The 20,967-nt window shown below is 36.4% G+C and overlaps 1 protein-coding gene across 2 annotated transcripts in view; it reads right to left on the bottom strand.

Moving 5' to 3' along the window:
- Positions 1–20,967, bottom strand: part of LOC145660538 (uncharacterized) — a 235,908-nt gene that overhangs the window by 126,990 nt on the left and 87,951 nt on the right. For both annotated transcript variants that reach the window (XM_081725730.1, XM_081725729.1), the window contains exons 3-4: positions 8,055–8,262; positions 3,514–3,864 (exon numbers count right to left, since the gene is read on the bottom strand). In XM_081725730.1, the coding sequence (XP_081581856.1) occupies positions 3,514–3,864; positions 8,055–8,262 (559 nt within the window). The remainder of the gene's footprint in view (positions 1–3,513; positions 3,865–8,054; positions 8,263–20,967) is intronic.

Genomic DNA, 20,967 nt, shown 5'->3' on the forward strand with positions numbered 1-20,967 from the left:
AGCAAACGCGCAAATGAAAGAAAACTTACAGTTTAACGTCCCACGTTATGCTCTTTAGGAGACTATGATTAAGGCAAGTGAATGGTTATGGTGCAATTGGTGGAAATGAGAAAGTGGGAGGAAACGGAAGTAGCCCGAGGAAACCCTGGGGCACAATGTTATCCACCACAAACTTACTTGACCGGAAATCGAACCATTGACTCCACACACCAGTGGTAAGCGCTCTGAGCCATCCTACTTCCAGCAAACGTGTAAAACTGGTACTATGAGTGCGTAAAATTGTGTGTACGGCCCTGTAACTGTTTCTTATACTCAGTTCAATTAATAGTATTGTATAGTAACACAGTATTTACATACAGAGTTCCTATAAAAGCTTCAGAATTAATTGCTAATCGTAGCACAGTTTCTCTATGAGAAATTAAGATTTATTATTTCAAACTACAGAGAACTACACCGAATTCTGTTAACCCATTTGAATGTTACTGGAAAGAGGAATTTTATTACAGGGCATACATTACAATTCTGAATGTTACTGTATACTATTATATACAGTCTGTGCAGTGAAAAAAAAGGTGACTGATTTTTTTTTTTTTTTTTGTTTTGCCACGAAATTACCAGTGCCATCGATGAACAACTATATGTACTATATAGCGATACATTTAGACTATCTTCCGTCAAAGTATCAAAGTGCTAACAACGATGGTCGATGCGTACGAATCTTGTGACTGACACCACCTGCTGAATATCAGTCAGAATGGGAACAATGGAGCAGCGTCACAGCATTAAATTCTATTTCAAATGGGGTAAGAGTGACACAAAGACGTTTCAAATCATTCAAATTGTTTACGGTAGTGAGGAATTGAGCAGTAAGATCATGTTTTAGTGGTATGAAAGATATCGTCATAGTCGGGAAAGCATTGAAGACGGTTCACAACCAAGACCAGCAGTGACTGTGTGAACTAACGAAAACGTGCAAAAGTGGCGGAGATTATACGTAAGGATTGTTGTGCTTCTGCAAGGCTCATCAAGGATCTCACTGGAATTCCGAAGTTCTAATCTAATATTTGGGCACACCAAAGGTCTTTGCACAGTTTGTGCCTCACACTCAGTGACAAACAGAATCGTTGCAGAGTGAAATAATACAGAGAAATGAAACAAGCAGCTGATGTACGGATCCAGGGTTCATGTCGGCATTGTAACAGCCAATGAAACATTTTATTTTCAGTACGAACCACTCACAAAGCATCAGAGCTCGGAATGAAAGGATCAAGGATCTCCAAAACTGAGGAAAGTGCGCATACAGAAAAAAACAAACTAATCACAATTCTGTTCGCTGTTTTCTTCCATACCAAAAGCATTGTCCACAGGAAATTCACTTCAGAGGATCACACTGTGAACGTGGAATATTGTGTTGATATCTTTGTAATGCCTTTTGGATTCGCATAGTTTGACCTGAATATCAGCTGCAAGACTAGTGGTCTTTGTTGCACGACAATGTACTCTACGACAGTACGTGACCAAAAAGGAGATCGTGGAGCTCTATTACCCCCATATTCTCCAGATTTGGTTCCATGCGACTTTTGGCTATTTCTGAAACTAAAATTGTCATTGGAAGGGAGGCATTTCGACACTCAAAAGACTTTGATCGAGATTCTGGGGGCAATTCCAAAACAGGAGTACTAATGCTGCTTCACCATATTAACTCACGAGGTGCCTATTTTGAATAAACAGTTTTGTGACCTACCAGCTTTATAACCTACAACGTCTCGTCTTTAATTTCTCATTAGTCATCTTTCCCACTTTAAAGACAGAATATGATGTTTACAATAGACACAACAGTGTCAAATTGACTGTAAAGCCGAAAAATGTGTGAATTTCTTTTATTTCCCTACAAAGTATGAAATGAATAACTGAACGGAGTCCCATTGCACTGCAACAATTAGGAGGAAGAAAACGAAATAACAAGCAGTTTCAAACAGTTATCTGTACAGTTACAGAGTCATAATAATGAGACTATATTCCCTCTATTAATCTTACATACTAAGAAAACAGAAGCACTTATTTTTGATTTCTGTAATTTCCTTTTTACATTATAAATTCCTTAGGCTTTTTCGTGACTAATCATTATATAGGGGGTCTCAAAAATCCCCTGACATACGGTAACTGTTATTATCAGAGCTACAACAAAATGTAAGAGCGAAAACAGTCTCCAAATATGACGTTTTCAATCTAAAGTGAAGTTTTTTTTTTTTTTTTTAAATCGGATGAGCCGTTTGGGCTGTACAGTCTTTATGAGTCCAATGTTAAGTGAAAATGAAACGTTGCCATTTACCTGGATCGACAACGTAAGTGACTGAAGTTACTGTCTGTTACGCTAACATGTCGATGGCCAGCCCCCATTTCAAACATGCCCCCATTCACCATACTCACCATACTCTTACAAAATTTGTCCACCTCCCGTCTCATCCTTCCCTCCCCCAGTCCCAGGTAAATTGTATTTTTTGCATTTTCATTTAACATTGGGCGCATAAAAAGTGTACTAGATAAATGGGTCGTTAGATTTAAAAAATTCCTTCACTTTAGACTGAAAACATTATATTTGGAGACGGTTTCCCCTCTTGCATAACTCTAATAATAACAGTTAGCCTATGTCAGGGCACTTTTGAGATACCCTGTATATAACAGCTCTTCGTTTAAATTAAACCAAGTTCCACATTGCCATCGAAAGTTACTTCATAGTAATTTCTACAATATTGTAAGCATGTGCAAGCATCTTTCTTTTTAAAAAAAATCCCAATATAAGGCATACATAAATCGATAAGGATAAATTCTAATGCGTACTTTTTAGAAAAGTTGACAAAAATAAGTTTATGGTGCAAAAAAAGATCAATTGTAGGCAACAGTAACAACCTCACTAAAACCCTACTAATGTGGAACTAATAATGAAATATACCCACATTAAACCTTTTATTATGACACTAATAAGAGGACCATACACACCAAGGATCTTATAAAATAGAGTATCTGCCCTTACAACAACATCTTGAAGCCATACGTCACAGTTCCGCCACCCCGACTCTGTCCACTTCGCCCAATAAGATCGCAATGTTTTGAGCCAACAATCATGGCGGAAACGAAAGTAGCCAATTAGACGATGGCGAAAACGAGAGTAGGCACTCAGACTTGCCGATGCTAGTTTTTTTTTTTTTTTTTTTTTTGCTTCATTAATCTAATAGGATGAAGATACATATAGGCAGATCCTCTATCTTATAACAGTCTTGGTACACACTGTTATTGAGATATAATAACATAAAAGTATCATTGTGTTTTCAGAGTTGTGTTCCTTGTAAATAATAATAGGGTAACATACTGAAAAGTTAAATTTATTATTTTATAATATTATTTATTAAGAATGAAAAATGACTGTGTAAAATTCAGCCAAAACCTTTAAAACATAGCGCTTCAACATGAGTTTAAATCTAGGTGAAACGAAGCAAGTATGCTATATATTACCTAGTTTTGCTGGACATGGGTGTAGTTCTGAGTGCTGCAGCTGACACAAATTAGCCACAATATTCTTGTGCGTCAATCTAACTCCAGTGCACCGTCGGCTGTTGAAAGGAAGAAGAATTGTGTCTTCACAGTGCAGAGCTAGAGCGGATGGGTCGTGGTTTCCTACGAGTTGCGAGCACACTTTGTCACAATTCACACAATAACTGCTGTTGTCGTTGTTCTCTGGTCCCACTACTATGATTACCTGACAAGATGGAATGTCATCAAGAGCATTACGAACTTCGTGTAGGCGCTGGGTTGTCACTACAATTCCACGGACATTTGCACATTCCATCTGAATCTTTAAGTTCTCTGGAAAAAAAATAATTGGGAATGTTACCACTAGAAAGTTTCTGTTTGCCTAAAGTATTGCTCGGCACACAAATGAGGAGTTCAGAGCACATGAGAATCAAGTACAATTACCAAAATTTTGGGAGAAAGAGATGTACCGCCTTATGCAGAGTTGTTTTGACTTATGATTACCGTCATACTAAACGCCTGACTACTGCAGGAAACATATGTTAGTCGAACTGTTTAATATGCCACTAATCACGCGTCAGTACGACTCTGCATAAGGACCGTAAAGTATAATATATGGTACGCTTAAGTACGTGGTACAGTTAACTCCATTTATTATATTATATAAATCTTTTAAGTCCTGAAAGAAGCTACAAGTAGAGATGTTGAAGATGAAATAGCTGGTATATGAGAAGTCCAGGACCATGAGACAACTCCGCTATAAGTAAATATACGGAAAAATGGAAAGAGAGTAAACATTGTTGGAGATACGTGGTTTTCAATCTGAAATGATGGAATTTTTCCATCCACAGCAGCCGTTTGGGCTCCACACTAATAAGATCCCCTACGTTCACAGTTTAGCAGGATGCTCGAACGGAACGTAAGCACACGCAAAACTAACACGGTGGATTTGTCAGTACTTATACAGTACTGTGTGAAACTTGTACAGTATTGTGTGAAAAAAAAAAAACTAGAGCACCTCGAATCCATTTCTCAACAATGCTGTATTGTTGGTATAGCAGATTCTTCCATTAGGACCTCACTGTACCAACAATACAGCATTGTTGAGAAATGGATTCGAGTTGCTCTAGGTTCTTTCACACAATAATGTACAAGTTTCCTGTGTCATTTCGCGTGTGCATAAGTTCCGTTCGAGCATCCTGCTAAACTCGGTACGTACCTTTATTATTCAATATAGGGGGCCCTGTTAGTGTTGAACCCAAACGACTGGCGCGATTGGAAATAATCCACCATTTTAAATTGTAAACCACTGTATTTTCAGCAACTTTACTCTCTTTCCATTTGCTTCGTTTCTTCACTCATAACCAATGCTACTATTCAACCGATTGTTACAGTATTTTGAATTTGCAGAACCGTTTGTCATATCCAGACATAACAGTAAATTTACCCAGTTATACCCAGGAACAGTAAATTTTTGTTTTACTATTTTTGTTTTTAGAAATTCTTGTAGCTACAGGGTTAAACATATCATCGCTCAGAACAAGGTATAAGCGTTTATTTCTTAATCTCAAATGGTCAGATATCAAGAATGACAACTGAATTACATGAGTGGAGCGGTGAGGGTTATTTATATTTGAAACGCATATAGCATTTTCAACAATTGTCGATCCATTGCCGGATTAAGATCTTCCTAATACTTTTCAACAACCATCTATCTTGGATAATTTGTTTCCAAGATATTAGCAGTGCTATCTAATTTCGTCACACCACCTTGTATTCGGGTGCTGTGTAGATCTCTATTTGTTACTTGTGGTATCCAGTAAAAAATTTGCTTTTGTTTACCTAGTATGGTTTGTTTCTACTCTCTCTCTCGCTCTCTCTCTCTCTCTCTCTCTCTCTCTCTCTATATATATATATATATATATATATATATATATATATATATATATATATATATATATATATATGCAGAACCAGTTGTTAAAAAATTAGAATAACATCTCTGCTCATAACAGAGTTGGCTTTTGGAACCGGACTTTTGATACACCCGGTATGTCCAAAATCACCAAAAAGTGGATTTGATTCCTTTGTGCACTGAGCGCACAAATCTGGTGCAATGGACGTGGGTAAAAGTGGCAGCAAATATTGCCAAACGAATATGTAAAAGAATCACTACCATATATTAAAATATAAATATAATATTTAGACATCATTAAGAAAATACGAGGGAAATTCAAATAAAAATCTTAAAAACGAAATAAAACTCCAAAAATTTATACGATTTATCTATTAGCTGTCAGGAGTTATCATTGCCATTCTGATTATAGACTGAGTGATAGCATTATATTGACAAGAATGAGCGGCAGGAAAACGATCTAAAACAAAAATAATAAATGAGATAAGAATAAAAATTAAATCTCTGTTACAGGACCTCTCGTGAAGCGAAAGAATTCTGGCAAATTCTACATGAAATTAAGAAAAAAACTGCAAAATTTAGTGCATAAATTTATAAAAAGACACAAGAAAAAGCTTTATGACAATTGAGACGAGCCAAGATTTCAACGAAATTTACGAAACTAGACGAAAAGACTTATTTCTCATCTCGTCTTGTTTCGTGGGAAACTATTCTGGCAGTAAGGAATTCAGATAGTTAACACAGGTAATATAACATTACATAAGGTTTCATAAGTAAAAGTGCTTCCTTAATCTTACAAATATACCATTTATGCCTTTTCTCTGATTATCAAAATTCACTTCGTGTTCATTTTTTGTGTATTTTGGAAACAAAGGATTTACAATAAGGCAGAGTTGACAAGTCTTTGATATATTCTTTTGTCTTTTCTGAACAATACATTAATATTTGATAATGTTGTACTTTATCGTTTGTACACAGTAAAAAATGGTTATGTTAATTCAACTCAATTTTAACATAGGGCAGTGGTTCCAGCGTGACTACCACTATGCGGTGTTAGTTCAACACATACCCCGCGGTGTTGGCGTTTAACACAGGTTGTGTGTTACGTCTTTAACACACAACCTGTGTTGAGCCGTGCCGTAAGCGTTAATAAACCACAAAATTACTCCCCCAAAATATGTTAAATCGCCTATATGCGTAATGTGTTTACATTATGCTGAGTCTAAAAAAAAACACTTTAAACAAGTAAAAAAAATGTATTCCAGTGGCGGTGGGCACGAACAACCAACCTTTCAATTACTAGCCGCGTGCTCTTCCGACTTGGCCACGAAGGCGATGAAAAAAACATCGCTTATAGAGGGATAAATTGTTGAGGTCTTTTGAATTTGGCTAATCAGATTGCTCCTTTAAGCCGCGTATATTCGACGATAATCGTTCGGGATAAGATAAAATCTGCTTGTCATGTAGACCTAATTTTATAACAAAATGACGAATGTCTATTTACTTTATTTTATAGTTCTTCCACATTCACTTTCAAATGATCGGCGCCAGTTGCCATCCAATAAAGTTGATGCGTTTTGTTGCTTCTAGTGCACAATCGCTTAGAAAAAGAAGCAATAAATGCATCAAATGTGGGAGATGAATTTAGAACACCTAAATGGCACATGCCTAGCACATCTTGTGCTGTTAGGGTTTCTTCAGAAACATTATGTAAAACAATTGAAAACACATCGCGCGGTTTGCATTTTGAAATTTTGCGTATACCTGGATTTGTTTAAGTATTTCTTTCTACTGTGTTTGTCTGTAGCTTGAATTCATAAGCCTTTATAATTAAATGTCCAACATATTTTGCAATCACGCAGAAAACAACACCTCAGATTCTACACTTGTGTTAATTTAACAAACAGGCTGTGTGTCATTTCAACTACCGGCATTTGACACACAAGTCCAAATGGAGAGTGAGTTGTTCTAACCACGAAATAACACAACGATTTTTTACAGTGTAGTAAACTTCTTTTCAAGTTGAAAAAGAATAATTAAACAATTGCATTTTATGACAAAAATTCCAACTTTACTATTTCATAAGTTGTTTCCCCTCTAGGAGAGGAATAAAATTGTATTTCATGCATTCGAAGTTATAATCGACATAATTTTTATAATAGCTGTTCTGCTGTATTCCACAATGACTGATGAAACATTATATATCGGTTACGTGCATGGGTATCACCTGGTGGCTAGAGCCTCCAAGTTTGCTTCGAACCCCCAGAATCTTTATAGGTCTATATGTCCTTGTATAATAATTTAACACATACATCTGAAAGCCCCTCCCCCAAAAGTTATACAGAAATCGGCACCGCTGGCTACGTGTACACCCAAAAGCATAAACTGCAAGAGTAAAAAGAATTGTTATTGTTCTTTCCTCTGACAGGAATATTTAGGTTCGACTCTTGGTAGTAGTAGAGAATCAGAAACTTTGTCAAATTACATATACACGTCTGGCATACCTTTGTTTGTTTGTTTGTTTGTTTTTTTAAAAAACTACAATCCATGAATTTCTAAATACTTTCCTACTGTATATGATGCAGTATTATTGTATCCAAAATCTTACCAATTGGGTAGGAATAGTTAAGAAGCGTGGCGACGACTCCTGCCTCCGCAGCTCCCAAGACTAGCACAGGGTACACAGGGACATTAGGAAGTAACAAAGCGATGGTGTTGCCCTTCTGGAAACCAAAGTAGAGTAAGGCAGATGCAAAGTTCTTGCTGCTCTGTCGGGCTTTGGCATAGGTGTATGTCTGCCCAGTCAAAGCACATCTCTTAAAAGAAAAATAAATGGAAATAAGAATTGCATATCTTTTAATTCAATTTAATCAGGTATCTAATCATTCTATATGCAGTTTCTTCTTAAGTCATATCTTAAGAACCAGTAATAAATCCAAAATAATTGCCTGAGAAGTGAGTTTCGTTTCACATTGTGAAAATATGGTAATCTTTCTCAATACCCAAACTTGAAGTAGTACATTTATAACTTGGTTGCAATAGAGGGATAAGATCAAATATGAAACCAGTTCATCGGACGCTAAATTCATATCAAAAAAACCATAACTGACAACTTCTAACTGTTTTTGTTCTGTGGAAATAATATTAAAGCAAGAAGTACAAGTAAATTTCTACTACTTCCGGTTTTAGTAGAGAGATGCAGGTGAAGATGGTTTCCTTTCCTCGAACGTTGAATCGATTTAATAAACAAAACAAAACAAAAACTTGTTGCTATCTGCTGCCTCCTGTTCTACGGCAATTAATGTTGAAACTGGCAACAACTAATTTCTAAAACTAGGTGTAGAGACTTTTATAGTGAGTTTGTATCATTGCCATTATATTTGCATCATTGCCACTATATTATAACGTTTCTCTTTTGTTTTAAAAAACAGTTTTATGTGTGTGAGTGTCAGCAAGTTGAGCACCAAGAGATCCATACAAGACGGTCCTCCGGAATTCGTAAAAAAGACAATATAACAGTAAGTTGTAAGTGTTTCAGTTGTTGTGTAGTTAGTGCAAATAAACATTTATTCATTTATCACAATTAAGTTTTTTGTGAACATTTATTCATCAACAGACAGAAATACTAGGGATGCGCACGAGACAAGATTTTTGGCTGTCTCGTCTCGAAAATGTGCTGTAAAATTGATGTCTCGACTCGAAAAATATATATTTCTCTATTAGAAGAGTCGTGTCTCGACTCGAATTTTGTCAGGAAAATCCTGTCTCGACTCGTCTCGTGCGCATCCTTATCTACCACTTATGGTTTAGTTGATTAGAGCTGGAACTAAAAGACTGCTCCTCTATATCTCTTATTGTTCTTGCTCTGATACTTGTCGATAGACAGAAGAACAAGCCGTTGTATAAGATTTCCAACACTTATGCATAGATAAAATTTGGAAGTCTACAAAAGGGTCATTTTTAAACGTGAAAGATGTTATCAGTTGTTTATTGATGCCAATAAGACAAGAAATACTTTATTCAAAATATTAGAATAGATATGCAACATATATTATCAGAAGATACAATAAATGCTCCATTATTTTCGCAGTAAATTTAATAATATTCAATAATAATTTACTGAATAGGTTTACAAAATTGAAAATTCTACAAGCTTAGTAGCAAATAAAGAAAAAATATGTCTACCTACCAATCAGTAGTTCTCCTTGAGCTATACAAAATTATTTTAGCAGACGCCCACCAAGAATTTTTTATTGGGAGGGATCGAAGCCTTTAGAGGGAGGGATACAAAACTACAAGTCACTACGTTTATGCAATATTGAACGAGTTATTCTGAACCCGAAAAAGACGATAAATAATTGTAAAATATTTCCACCTATAGTTTTAGAAAAAAATGATAGAACTAGATTATTTTTTTATAAGAGAAAGAAATGAAATATTTAAGTTTTACGTATCATGATTATGCCGGCTAGACTAAAGGTGACGGTGATGATGAGTAATGAATGAAATGGTGGAATGAAGAAAGTGGGAGGAAACGGGAGAACCCCGAGAAAACCCACGCACACGGTGTTTGTCCACCACAAAGTTCACTTGGCGGGGGCTGGAATCGAACCCAGGACCTCAAGCACCAGAGGAGAACGCTCTACCACTGAGCCACCGCGTCCCTTATAAGAGAAAGAGTAGAGACGAAGTGTAAGATCAAATTTCCATGCTACATAAATCATTTCTCTGTTAATAAAAAAAAAAGTATAATTTTATTGAGAAACTGTATAATATATCTTGAGATAGGAATTTTTTGGGGGTCTATACCCGGTGAACACCTTCCCGTGAATTAGCTCCAGCATTTGATGCTAAAACCTAATGCTTTTTTTTTTGGGGGGGGGTTAACGTACGGTAAAAATTCACTCTATGTGATAACTACTCCATCTATTAAGGTGAAACTGGTACTAAACTATTCTCTCATCAACTTCTTTATGACACTAATAAAACGAAAGCCCAAAATTATCAACTGTTACTTTTTGTTTACCTAAGTTATAATAATGTGGAAATATCATAAATACAACAATCGATAAATAAAACTTATTTCTAAACTTCAAAGATATTAGATTAAACCCACGTGGGTTTAATCTAATCTAGTATCTGCCTTTTCAAGCCTTCAACTTATTGTTTATAGCATACTATATTGTCCTGTGAACGTAATCCAAAATGTTTCACACACGAAAAAACTATAATTAAAACATAAGAATAAATAAATAAATAAAAATAAAAATAAAATAATCGCAAGATAACAGGCCCTAGGCCCTGTTATTCAAACAAACATAGGAGAAAGTAATAAGATAACACTAAATAATTATAAACTATTACAATAGAACACGTGTTGGAACCCTATATTGATAAACAGGTTCTATTTACAGCATCAGCACTATTGGCATACGCAACAGACATTGGAGACCTAAGTTGAATAAAATTTCTTAATAAGCACAATGCACTATGAAGCAAAAAAGTATATACAGTACAACCCCTCAAATCCGAACTAATTGGGGCTGAAGCCTATTCGGATTTCGGGGGGTTCGGATTACCCGGGAAATAATATTACGTACTTATTTCGTCACTGAATTGGCGGTAAAGCAACGACTGAGGTTAGACAGGGTGGCCCAGTGGTCGAAAGGGCAGTGACCTTGACTGGCGGGTGTACACTCATGTCGCATATCTATAACTGTCTTCTTGTAAGAATATAATTAGATAATGATTTAGAATAAGCATTAAGTCTAAAAATGTTAAAACCTTAAAAAGAAACTAAATTTGTGTGATTAAATCTATTTTTGTTTTCATTTTCCAGCTGTAGTTTTTTTTTTTTTCCCTGAGAACGTGTTCGGATTTGCCGGGTTTTCGGATTTCCGGTGTTCGGATTTGAGGGGTTGTACTGTACCACAAAAGACAAAGATAACACAGCATTTAAATGAATTCTAAACAAAAAGAAATGTTCAGTTAATGCTTTCCGCCCATTTACCCCCACAACATGCGCCCAATTACCCCCTGAGGGTAATTGGTAGGTACAAATTTTAACAAAATTTTAACTGCCTCACAGTGAGGATTTAAGATTGCTGCTCTTCACGGCAGCATCCTTATGATGTTTTTAAGAAGCAGTAAAAATCTGGCTCAAAACATTAACAGATGCGTGATTTATTGTGACTCAAACCAAAAATTTTTAGCATGAAATCCAATTTGAAAAGTACCATTAAAAAGACCTAAGCTCAGATGGGAGGTCTGTATTAAGAATGATCTCGCAGAAACTAGATCTAGCTGCCTAGGGATAGAAGTCAAAGGAAAACTTTGTGGGTACAGCATTGAACCTCCAAGATCAGTAGGTCATAGAGTTAGTAAGAAACAGACTGCGTACATAGAGAATACTTTATTAAGTAGGAGATTGTAAGTGTTGGTGTTTGTGTTCCCTTAACTGTGATGCACATAGTCTTAACAGTGACACACCGTAAAATTAAAGTATATCAATAAATGTATCTATTGTTTCAATATTTATACCAGAAATAAAAATTAAACAAAAAAAGAAACAAGGTAAAGTAAATACAATTGAGAAGTCAGTGTATTTCATTGATATTCTTTTGCTTTGTTTCGTTTTAAGGCCCAGTAAGCAAACGAGCATGGCGACGACATACTTATCGTTTTGAGCAAACATGGATACTGGAGTGTGATTGATGAATGGAGAGTGAACGACATGGTAAACTCGAATTTTGGCTCACCAACACTATTACCAAATATATAAATCCGTGACGAACTGGAGCAACATAGAACAGTGCAAAGTATAATAAGAAAGTGCTAGTGTGGAAGGATGAATTGAATGAGGTGATAATGCTGGCACTCATCGCATTGTGCAGGGTGAACTGGAAGCCGTACATTCTAAGATTATTGTGTGTGTTTAATAAAGATAATTCAGATTAAATTTTGTTATTTTTATTTGTTGAAGGTTTGCCCGTTCTTTTCCAGCATCGAACTCTATGATATATGAATCTGCAATTTAAGGTTGAATCTGAACCACCAAGGGCGCCGATCCTGTGGGGCCGGGGAGTCCGCCCCCCCCAAGCTCATGTGGGCCCCTGTTATATTTATGAATATACAATATTTGGCATAATTTGAATGCAATTTGTCTTAAAATTCTCATAGGCCTATATATACCTTCTGCATCTGAATGGGCCTCCCCAAATTTACAGAGAAATCGGCGCCCTTGTGAACCACAGCAATATGTTCAACGCTTTCCTACCGGGAATCGTCGGCAATAACAACCCAATCAATTTACCAGGGATATCCATATGAAGTAACCTATCTTCCAAGGAAATGATTGGAGCTTTCTTCTTTGAAGGGCCAATGACAAGTCCCTCCTACCAAAAAACTAAATAAGATGAAATTGTCTCAGCTGTTCACGGACGTCTCTGGCGGGGGGACGAGGGGGACGCATCCCCTCAATATTTTGAAGTACAAAATATTCAATATTTTATTCTAATTTAATGTATTTATTAACGACAGAATAACATACAAATAATAATTATTATATTTATGTGGAACATAATATTCAGGCTGCGAAACGATTATAATCGAGTTCTTGATATAGCTTAGGGGCTCGGTGAAGGTAAGCAGAAAGGTAACAAATGAAATCAAAGATAATAAACAGGTTGGATGAGGTAGTATATACCATTTAAATCACTTTCTTTGATGTCCCCTCTCCCCAAATAATACATGCTAGAGACGCCAGTGCAGCTGTTACTAACATTTTCTCCATTAAAGAATCAACTGGATGATGCGTCACCACGACCACATTTTCATTATGATGTGAGAAATTTTCTCGATCTCATGTTTCCACAGACATGGATAGTACCAACAGAATTTCTGGAATACCCTTCTTGATTTCCTGATCTATCATCTGTAGAATTTTACCTTTACGATTTATTAAAAGGCCACAAAACCATAAAACCTCATGGATATGAGGAAGGAAATTAAACGTGCTTGTGTTGCTATTCCAGTAACGACAATCACGTCTATACATAGCTCTATTGCAGAGCGATGTCCAGTGTCCTTAGTTTCAGAGAAATTTCCCTAATCTAGGGAAATTTCGTGAGTAGATTTAGCGGAAAGGAAAAAGAAGAAAATTTTTCGATTAAACGTGAAAACCCAGAGAAATTCTCGCGCTGACTGATTGACCAATATAAATGTTTACATTTTTCTTTGATCTTCAGAAAAGAAAACTAATACAACAAGAATACAGGGTGGCCCAAAAGTAGGTACTGATCATTTGATACATTACCGTACTGATCAGCTCATTGCATGTTATGTCATTTCTTATTGTTACCCATAAGGAGACTTACTTTCTTTATTATTTGTTCTTAATATGTTTTTACTTATATCTTAAGCTCACAAGAGCCGAAACAAATAAACCCATAAACTAGAATGTTATACTTGATCAATGAAGGGGTGTGTACCTACTTTTGGCTACCCTGTAGTTTGTGTGCGTGTGTATTTGTGTTCACAGTAGCATAATTTGTAGGGATGCGCACGAGACGAGTCGAGGCAGGATTTTCCTGACAAAATTGGAGTCGAGACACGGCTCTTCCAATAGAGAAATATACAGTTTTCGAGTCGAGACATCACTTTTACAACACATTTTCGAGATTCTGACCGCCATCGTTTCGAACATTTATTAGCTTAAGATTCACAATGCAACAAAAATTATGTTTTTGTACGCATTATGTGGGTGGTTACATTTATATTTACATTATTACACTTCTTTATCTACGGCACACTGAACGCAAACCAATACCTGCAGATGCTGGATGAGGAGATCCTGTCGTACGGCTAATACCCAACGCTTTTCCCACCAGTATGAACCCTCTACCCACTACGGAACTGGGGTACAGAACTACCCGGATCATCAGTTTCCTGGAAGGTAAATCGCATGTCGGGGACCGGTGAGATGACCACCACGTTTTTGGACTTTTATCTGTGGGCTCAACTTAACACCATGGTGTACTCCATCGAGATTTGAAATTTACAGCATTTGGTGAACCAGTATTAAAGTAGGACATCAGCCAGTACTCCATTCTCTGCGGTTGCAGAAATAATGGAAGTAGCCACTGATTACAGATGTGTCAGAACTGTCACCTTACTTTTCGCCCATCTCGTATAACACGTATGTTGGCTATTTTATATTCAATAGTTCTTTTTAAAAGTGTTCATGTTTTCTTGATATGCATTTTAAGCTTCTCCCCAATGTTGTAACATTTAAGATTTAAGTTTTGACAAATATTAATTATTTATTATGCATGCATTTAGAAACAAACAATATTCCAGTTAAGAACCTTACTGAAATGTTTCAAAAATAAACTGGAGTGTATATCTGTTTTCTTTCTTTTTTTTATCGGAAAGAAAGAAAACTGAACTGTGTATAAATGTGAGATAGGCTCATAGCTGGGGTGAATCCAGGGGAGATTTCCTTCCTCCCTGCGACCATGATCTATCCTTTTCTGGAAACATTCATTTGTTTGTTTAGATAAATATTCAAAAATTAAGAATGACACGTACTCAAAATAGCCCCAACAAAAACCAGTTTCGCCTCCCTCGTGTCCTAGTATTTTTGGTGTGGTCCTGATGTAAGACAATAGTTTAAAGTGTGTGGTAGATAACAAACAAAATACAACGAAGGTGAAGTACAAAGTTCTGTTAGTTTATCTAGATAATAATACCATCGAGGATTTTAATTTTCTTCCTAAGGTAGAAACAATGAACTAGCAATTTTTTGGTACTTAAGACTTGTTACATAATCTCAGATTGCCAGATAACATTCCTTGTGGTTCACTGCATGTCTTGTGAACCTTTACCTAAACGGAAAATAAGATAAGATAGGTGGTGAGAAACAAGAAGTTAGCCTACATTTCATCCGGTTATATATAGGATGATTCAAAAGTCTGGATTTGGAAATGACTGCAGGAATTAGAATGAATTGAATGCTGGGGCTATGGAGGGTGAAACTCTACTTAAAGGGTCAGATGGTGATCATGAAGTTCACTCTTTTGAATCCAAATGATGTTCTTTCAGGCTATAAATTTGACCAAAACACTCTCCGTTATCAGATTTTAGTCAACTTTATATAAGAATATAAGAGTGATTCACATGTGAGAAATCAGTAATTACAGTACGTGCTTAATATGGTGACCAGTTCGCTCGATGCATTCCGCAAGGCGTTTCTTCTAATCTTCGTGCATCTTTCTGAGCGCAACAGAATCCACGCTGAGACACGCACGTGTTGTGTGCTGCTGAAGTTCACGGATTCTGTTGATTTGGACTTGGTACACAAATGCTTTTACGTGCCCCCACAGGTAACAGTGCACAGGTGTGCGTTCTGGGGATGACAGTGGCCACTCCGTTAACCCACGTGTTTCTATCCAGTAGTGAGGGAACCGTTAATTTCTATAACAATGCCATTAAGGCATGTCGTCAGTACCAACCTATGCAAGATGATTACTGTATTACAAGTAAGAATTGTATGTATTCTGGTTCAGGGCAGGACAAGTGCGTCCGTGGGGAGCAGGCACGAAGCGACAGTCGGTATGCGAGTACACAGAAAAAAGTGCTACAATATATACCAACCTGTGCTAGGAAGTTACTACAAGCTACCTGATAATAATAATAATAATAATAATAATAATAATAATAATAATAATAATAATAATAATAATAATAATAATAATAATAATAATAATAATAATAATAATAATTATTATTATTATTATTATTATTATTATTATTATTATTATTATTATTATTATTGCATAATATTGAATCACACTTTTCAATTCTATTTCAATGTTATCATGTAATTTACATTTTGGCGCTTATGTATATGACTTTTTTTAGTCTTACTCTTGCGCTAACGCAAGAATGTGCTACCGTGAGTTATGCATTTCACCTATAAATTTAAAGATAAATAACACTTCCAAAGAAAAATAAATAAAACATACTCCTTCAATCCCCACAGAACAAAACGGTTGCCGTTTGGAGACGATGTTCATTTTTGTTGTTTAATTTCTTCAGTACCACTACTCTCACAGGCATGTCACCAGTGACCTATTTACGATTTTGTTTCGGGGGGGGGGGGAGGGCTTTGCCAACTTTAGTCCTCGAAATGTGAAAATTCTGCAAGATATTTCATTTACTTTAACATAGTAAATAACATTTCGGGGGGCTTAAGTCCAGAAGCCCCCCTAAATACGCCATTTCATGTCACCTATATGAATTACCTATTTATGCAACACTCTTGTATTTATAACATACAAGGCTAGCATAAATGACTCATTCATTTTGAAAAGGCTATATTTTCAACAGTATTACACGTGCAAACATGAGAGATATATGGAAAGAGCCCCAAACTACTCAAGTTTATACACCCTCTACAAATATTCAATAATATGTGCCCCTTTGGTGACACGACACACGTCCAGACGATACTCGACTTTATTTTTATTTATTAATTAATTAATTTTTTTTTTGCTTTCCCTCCATTTTCGACTGGTATACTATAATAACCTCGTACTGCCACATTGCTACATCCGATCGAAAAGCCAATGGACTTGTGCTGCCACCAGTGGCGTATTTACGATTTTGTTTCGGGGAGGGCTTTGCTAACTTTCGGAGGGGGAGTTGCCTGAAAATCTGAAAATTGTGCAAGATATTTCATATACTTTACTATAGTAAGTAAAATTTCGGAGGGGTTAAGCGCGGAAGCCCCTCTCTAAATACGCCACTGGCTGCCACGCAATACAAACTTGGTGAGTTTGTGTGTGTGTGTTTTTTTTTTCATATATCTTTCATTTGTGTGCGTGTTATACTTTTGAAAATATAGCCTTTTCAAAACAAATGAATCATTTATGCTAATCCTGTATTCAGGGTTGATATGTTTAAAACAAAATGTTTAAAACAAGTGTTTAAAACATATTTTAAACGAGGGCTGTTGTTTTATTCAGTTTTTTTAAACGTTTTAAATAAATTGTTTTAAACGTGTTTTTTTTTTTTTTTCGATTGTGGTTGGACATGTTTAAAACAACTACAATATCAGATTGAAAAAGCTAATTCAAGTTTCTAACAAACAACCCATCCTCCGCAGGATTTGTGCATGAAGTAAATTACAAGCAGAGTTATATTCTTATTATAATAGCAATTACTGAACGAAATTCTGTACATCAATGTGCGTATAACTAAACCAACAGAAATTCAAGTGAAGTATTTGAACATTTCTTAATTTCCAAGAATAACTGAGGTTAAACACACTATACACTATTCTAAGCTCCAAATTCATAAATTCAAAACTTGAGTATTTTTTGATCACTATCATTTCCATAATAATGAACAGTTCTCACATCATAAGCTAGAAGAAATACCCTTATAAATACAATACAACTCATAGAAAAGAGCAGTGACTAGCCTACAAGGACCAAATGACATTTTTTTTAACTAAACCGTTTTCAAGATACATCTCTATCTGCAACATGGATAGCTAACAATGATTAGTGTCTACGGCATAACAACACAATTAACCTTTAGTCACCCGCCAGAGATTTTAACAAAATGGTAGACTCTCACGTTCGGGGCTCTGGTGACCCTCCTAATTATCACAGAGTCATGATTTATACACAGTTGGAAAGCTTATAGACCAAAGATTCCAACGAGATAACAGTCGTGAAATCCTCGCCGTATTTGTAGAAACGAACGGGCATAAAAATCATTAAAATATATGAAAATATTGACTTTGCGGGGACCTCGCAACTCTTGCAGTCACCTGCGCTGACAAAATGATGCTAATGTGTACGCCACATACTTGTGACAATAATATAAGAAATGGTAGCCATTGCTGCCGTTGCGTAATGAAATAATTTTATGTAGGAAGTATTTTTAAAAAATGGGCAGAAAAACATTCATTGAATTAGACATTCTATCCCCTCCCCCAGGACAGTACCACGTCCATATGCAACTCATTTTTGCTGCACACATCATGTATACGAACAAGAATTATGCTTCTAGACCACTTCAGTAAAATATAACTTGCCTTATATGGAACCGTTCTGAAACTAAATGTAAATTAGCCAAATTTGACCCTCTCTTCCTCTATAAACACAAGTACATATACAGGTTACTATCATGTAGGGGACTACTTCACTGCTTCACATACTAATTTTAGTGGATGTACCACAAAGGGGGAGGAATGGCCTCCAAAATCTGATGAAAAATTTAAAAAACGAACTTCATCATCCCTCTCTCCGCCGTCCATAAATACCCCCTACATACATAAAATGTAGGGATATGCACGAGCGAGTATTCATTGAAACTCGACTCGACTCCAAACCGACATCATTGAGCTCAATTCGAGAACTCGGCTCGAAAAATTTCCTCCAACTCGACTCGAGTTTCGAGTCGAGTCGAGCCAAATCGAGCCAAATGCTGTGTGTAGGGATGCGCTCGAGTCGAGACATGTCTCGAATCTCGACTCGACTCGACTCGAATTCGAGTCGAGATTCGAGTCGAGACACACTTTGTAAAATTCGAGACGAGTCGAGACAAACGTATTTCTCGACTCGAATTTTCGAGTCGAGACACGAGTCGAGTCGAGACGGCTCTTAAAAATCTCGACTCGACTCGAATGTCTCGAAAATCTTTCTATAATTTTTAATATTATTTTGAAGAAAGTATTCACTCAGAAACATCCTTGAAACCAATTCCAGCTTTTATTCCTTTAGAAAGGTACAGAACGCATAAAATTAATAGTTAATCTTTAAACATCAAGATTTAATTTTCAGCTCAATTCAGTTAATTAGAACTAATAGTTAATGTCGTTGTATTTGGTTGTACTGCAAATATAATGACAATAATAATAATAATTGATTATCTAGTTTGTATAAAGCTATTATCCGTAGTCTAAATCTAGTTTGTATAAAACTATTGCGATAGAGTGAACTTCATAAATTCTCTGAATGAGCAGTTGGTAGTCTATAGTAATTTAGCATAGTTATAATTATTGTGTTTTCGTTCCCATGAACGCAATAGGGTTACGTAACTTGTGGATTATTCGCTTGCCCAACTATTCTGAGGCTTTAATATGTTGCAGCATATCACGAGCTACGGATAATATATAATGTAACATTTGTTGTATATCACATATTATGATACGAGACTATTTTACATAGTATATCTTATCTAATATAAATAAAATAAAGAGTTTGTTTGTGTGTTTGTCTGTCTGTCTGTGCGACCTGGGGACCAGACGAGTGGACCGAGAGTTCCCAAAATTTGGTCACGGGTACCTTAGTCCAGGCCCCAGATCAAGACGAAGTGTTTTTTTTAAATTTCGAACCAGGGGGGTCTCGGGGGGACGTTTACTGGGACCGACCTGGGGACCAGACAAGTTGACCGAGAGTTACCAAATTTTGGTCACGGATACCTTGGTCCAGGTCCCAGTCTAAGGCGAAGCGTTTTTGTCAAAATTGGAACCAGGGGGTCTCAGGGGGGCGTTTAGCGAGACATGTAGTAAAAGTAATCCAAATTGATCGACATTAGTGTCAAATCCATAGTTTTCACGGTCGCTGAGATCAATGGTGACACTTCCATCAGCGATGACTTGCAAATTCAGCTACTACTGTATGCGGGCCGGGTGTCAGCGGGTGAGGAATACCGAGACATGTATAAATAGCCCATATTGATTGATACTAGTGTCAAATCCATAGTTTTCGCGGTCACTGAAATGAATGGTGATACTTCCACAGGTGTTGACTTCCAAATACAGCCCCCATGCGAAGAATGGGTATATTAAGCTAGTATTACAATAAATGGACTGCTTGGATGCCAAGAACTAGTACAGATATGTACCATCCACTTCTATGAATAGGTATTTTTTAAAAGGATTTTTGTAAACACTAAGTTATAAAACAATGAAATACACACAGTAGTTATGGTTTTGGTTCCCAACATAAAAGAAATATGGATTGTTCATGAGATATTGAACTTCAACTTTCACTCCTGGAAAATTTCAATTTTGGAGTTAGGCCACTTGGCATCAAAGCAGTTCACTGTAAGATAAATACATTCCGCACATTAGTAACATAGTTGTTCAGGGGCCTTTGATTTCCATCCTCTCAAATGAAAGCTGAATGATTGCTTGATACATGCTGACTATATAGGAGAAATAGTGTATTAAGTTTTCGAGCTTTGGTGCGTATCCGTATTTACACTCTGATATAACTTTAAGTTCACACTCAAATAGAGCTAATTGTTTAATGCATTTCGAAAGCTTTTGTTTTTATGCAGCTCATTAAGGAAAATCTATTTCATAATCGTAACATTTATGTACTAAGAAACTATGAACGTAAAGTGGACTCGACCTAACCCCGTGGCCGCTGTGACTCAGTGGCACAGCTCTCACCCTTGGTGTGTGAGGACTCTGATTCTGTGTGTGTGTGTGAACTCCGCGA

Source organism: Thermobia domestica, chromosome 9 (assembly GCF_964235325.1).
Source record: "Thermobia domestica chromosome 9, izTheDome1.hap1.1, whole genome shotgun sequence".
NCBI classification, from domain to species: domain Eukaryota; kingdom Metazoa; phylum Arthropoda; class Insecta; order Zygentoma; family Lepismatidae; genus Thermobia; species Thermobia domestica.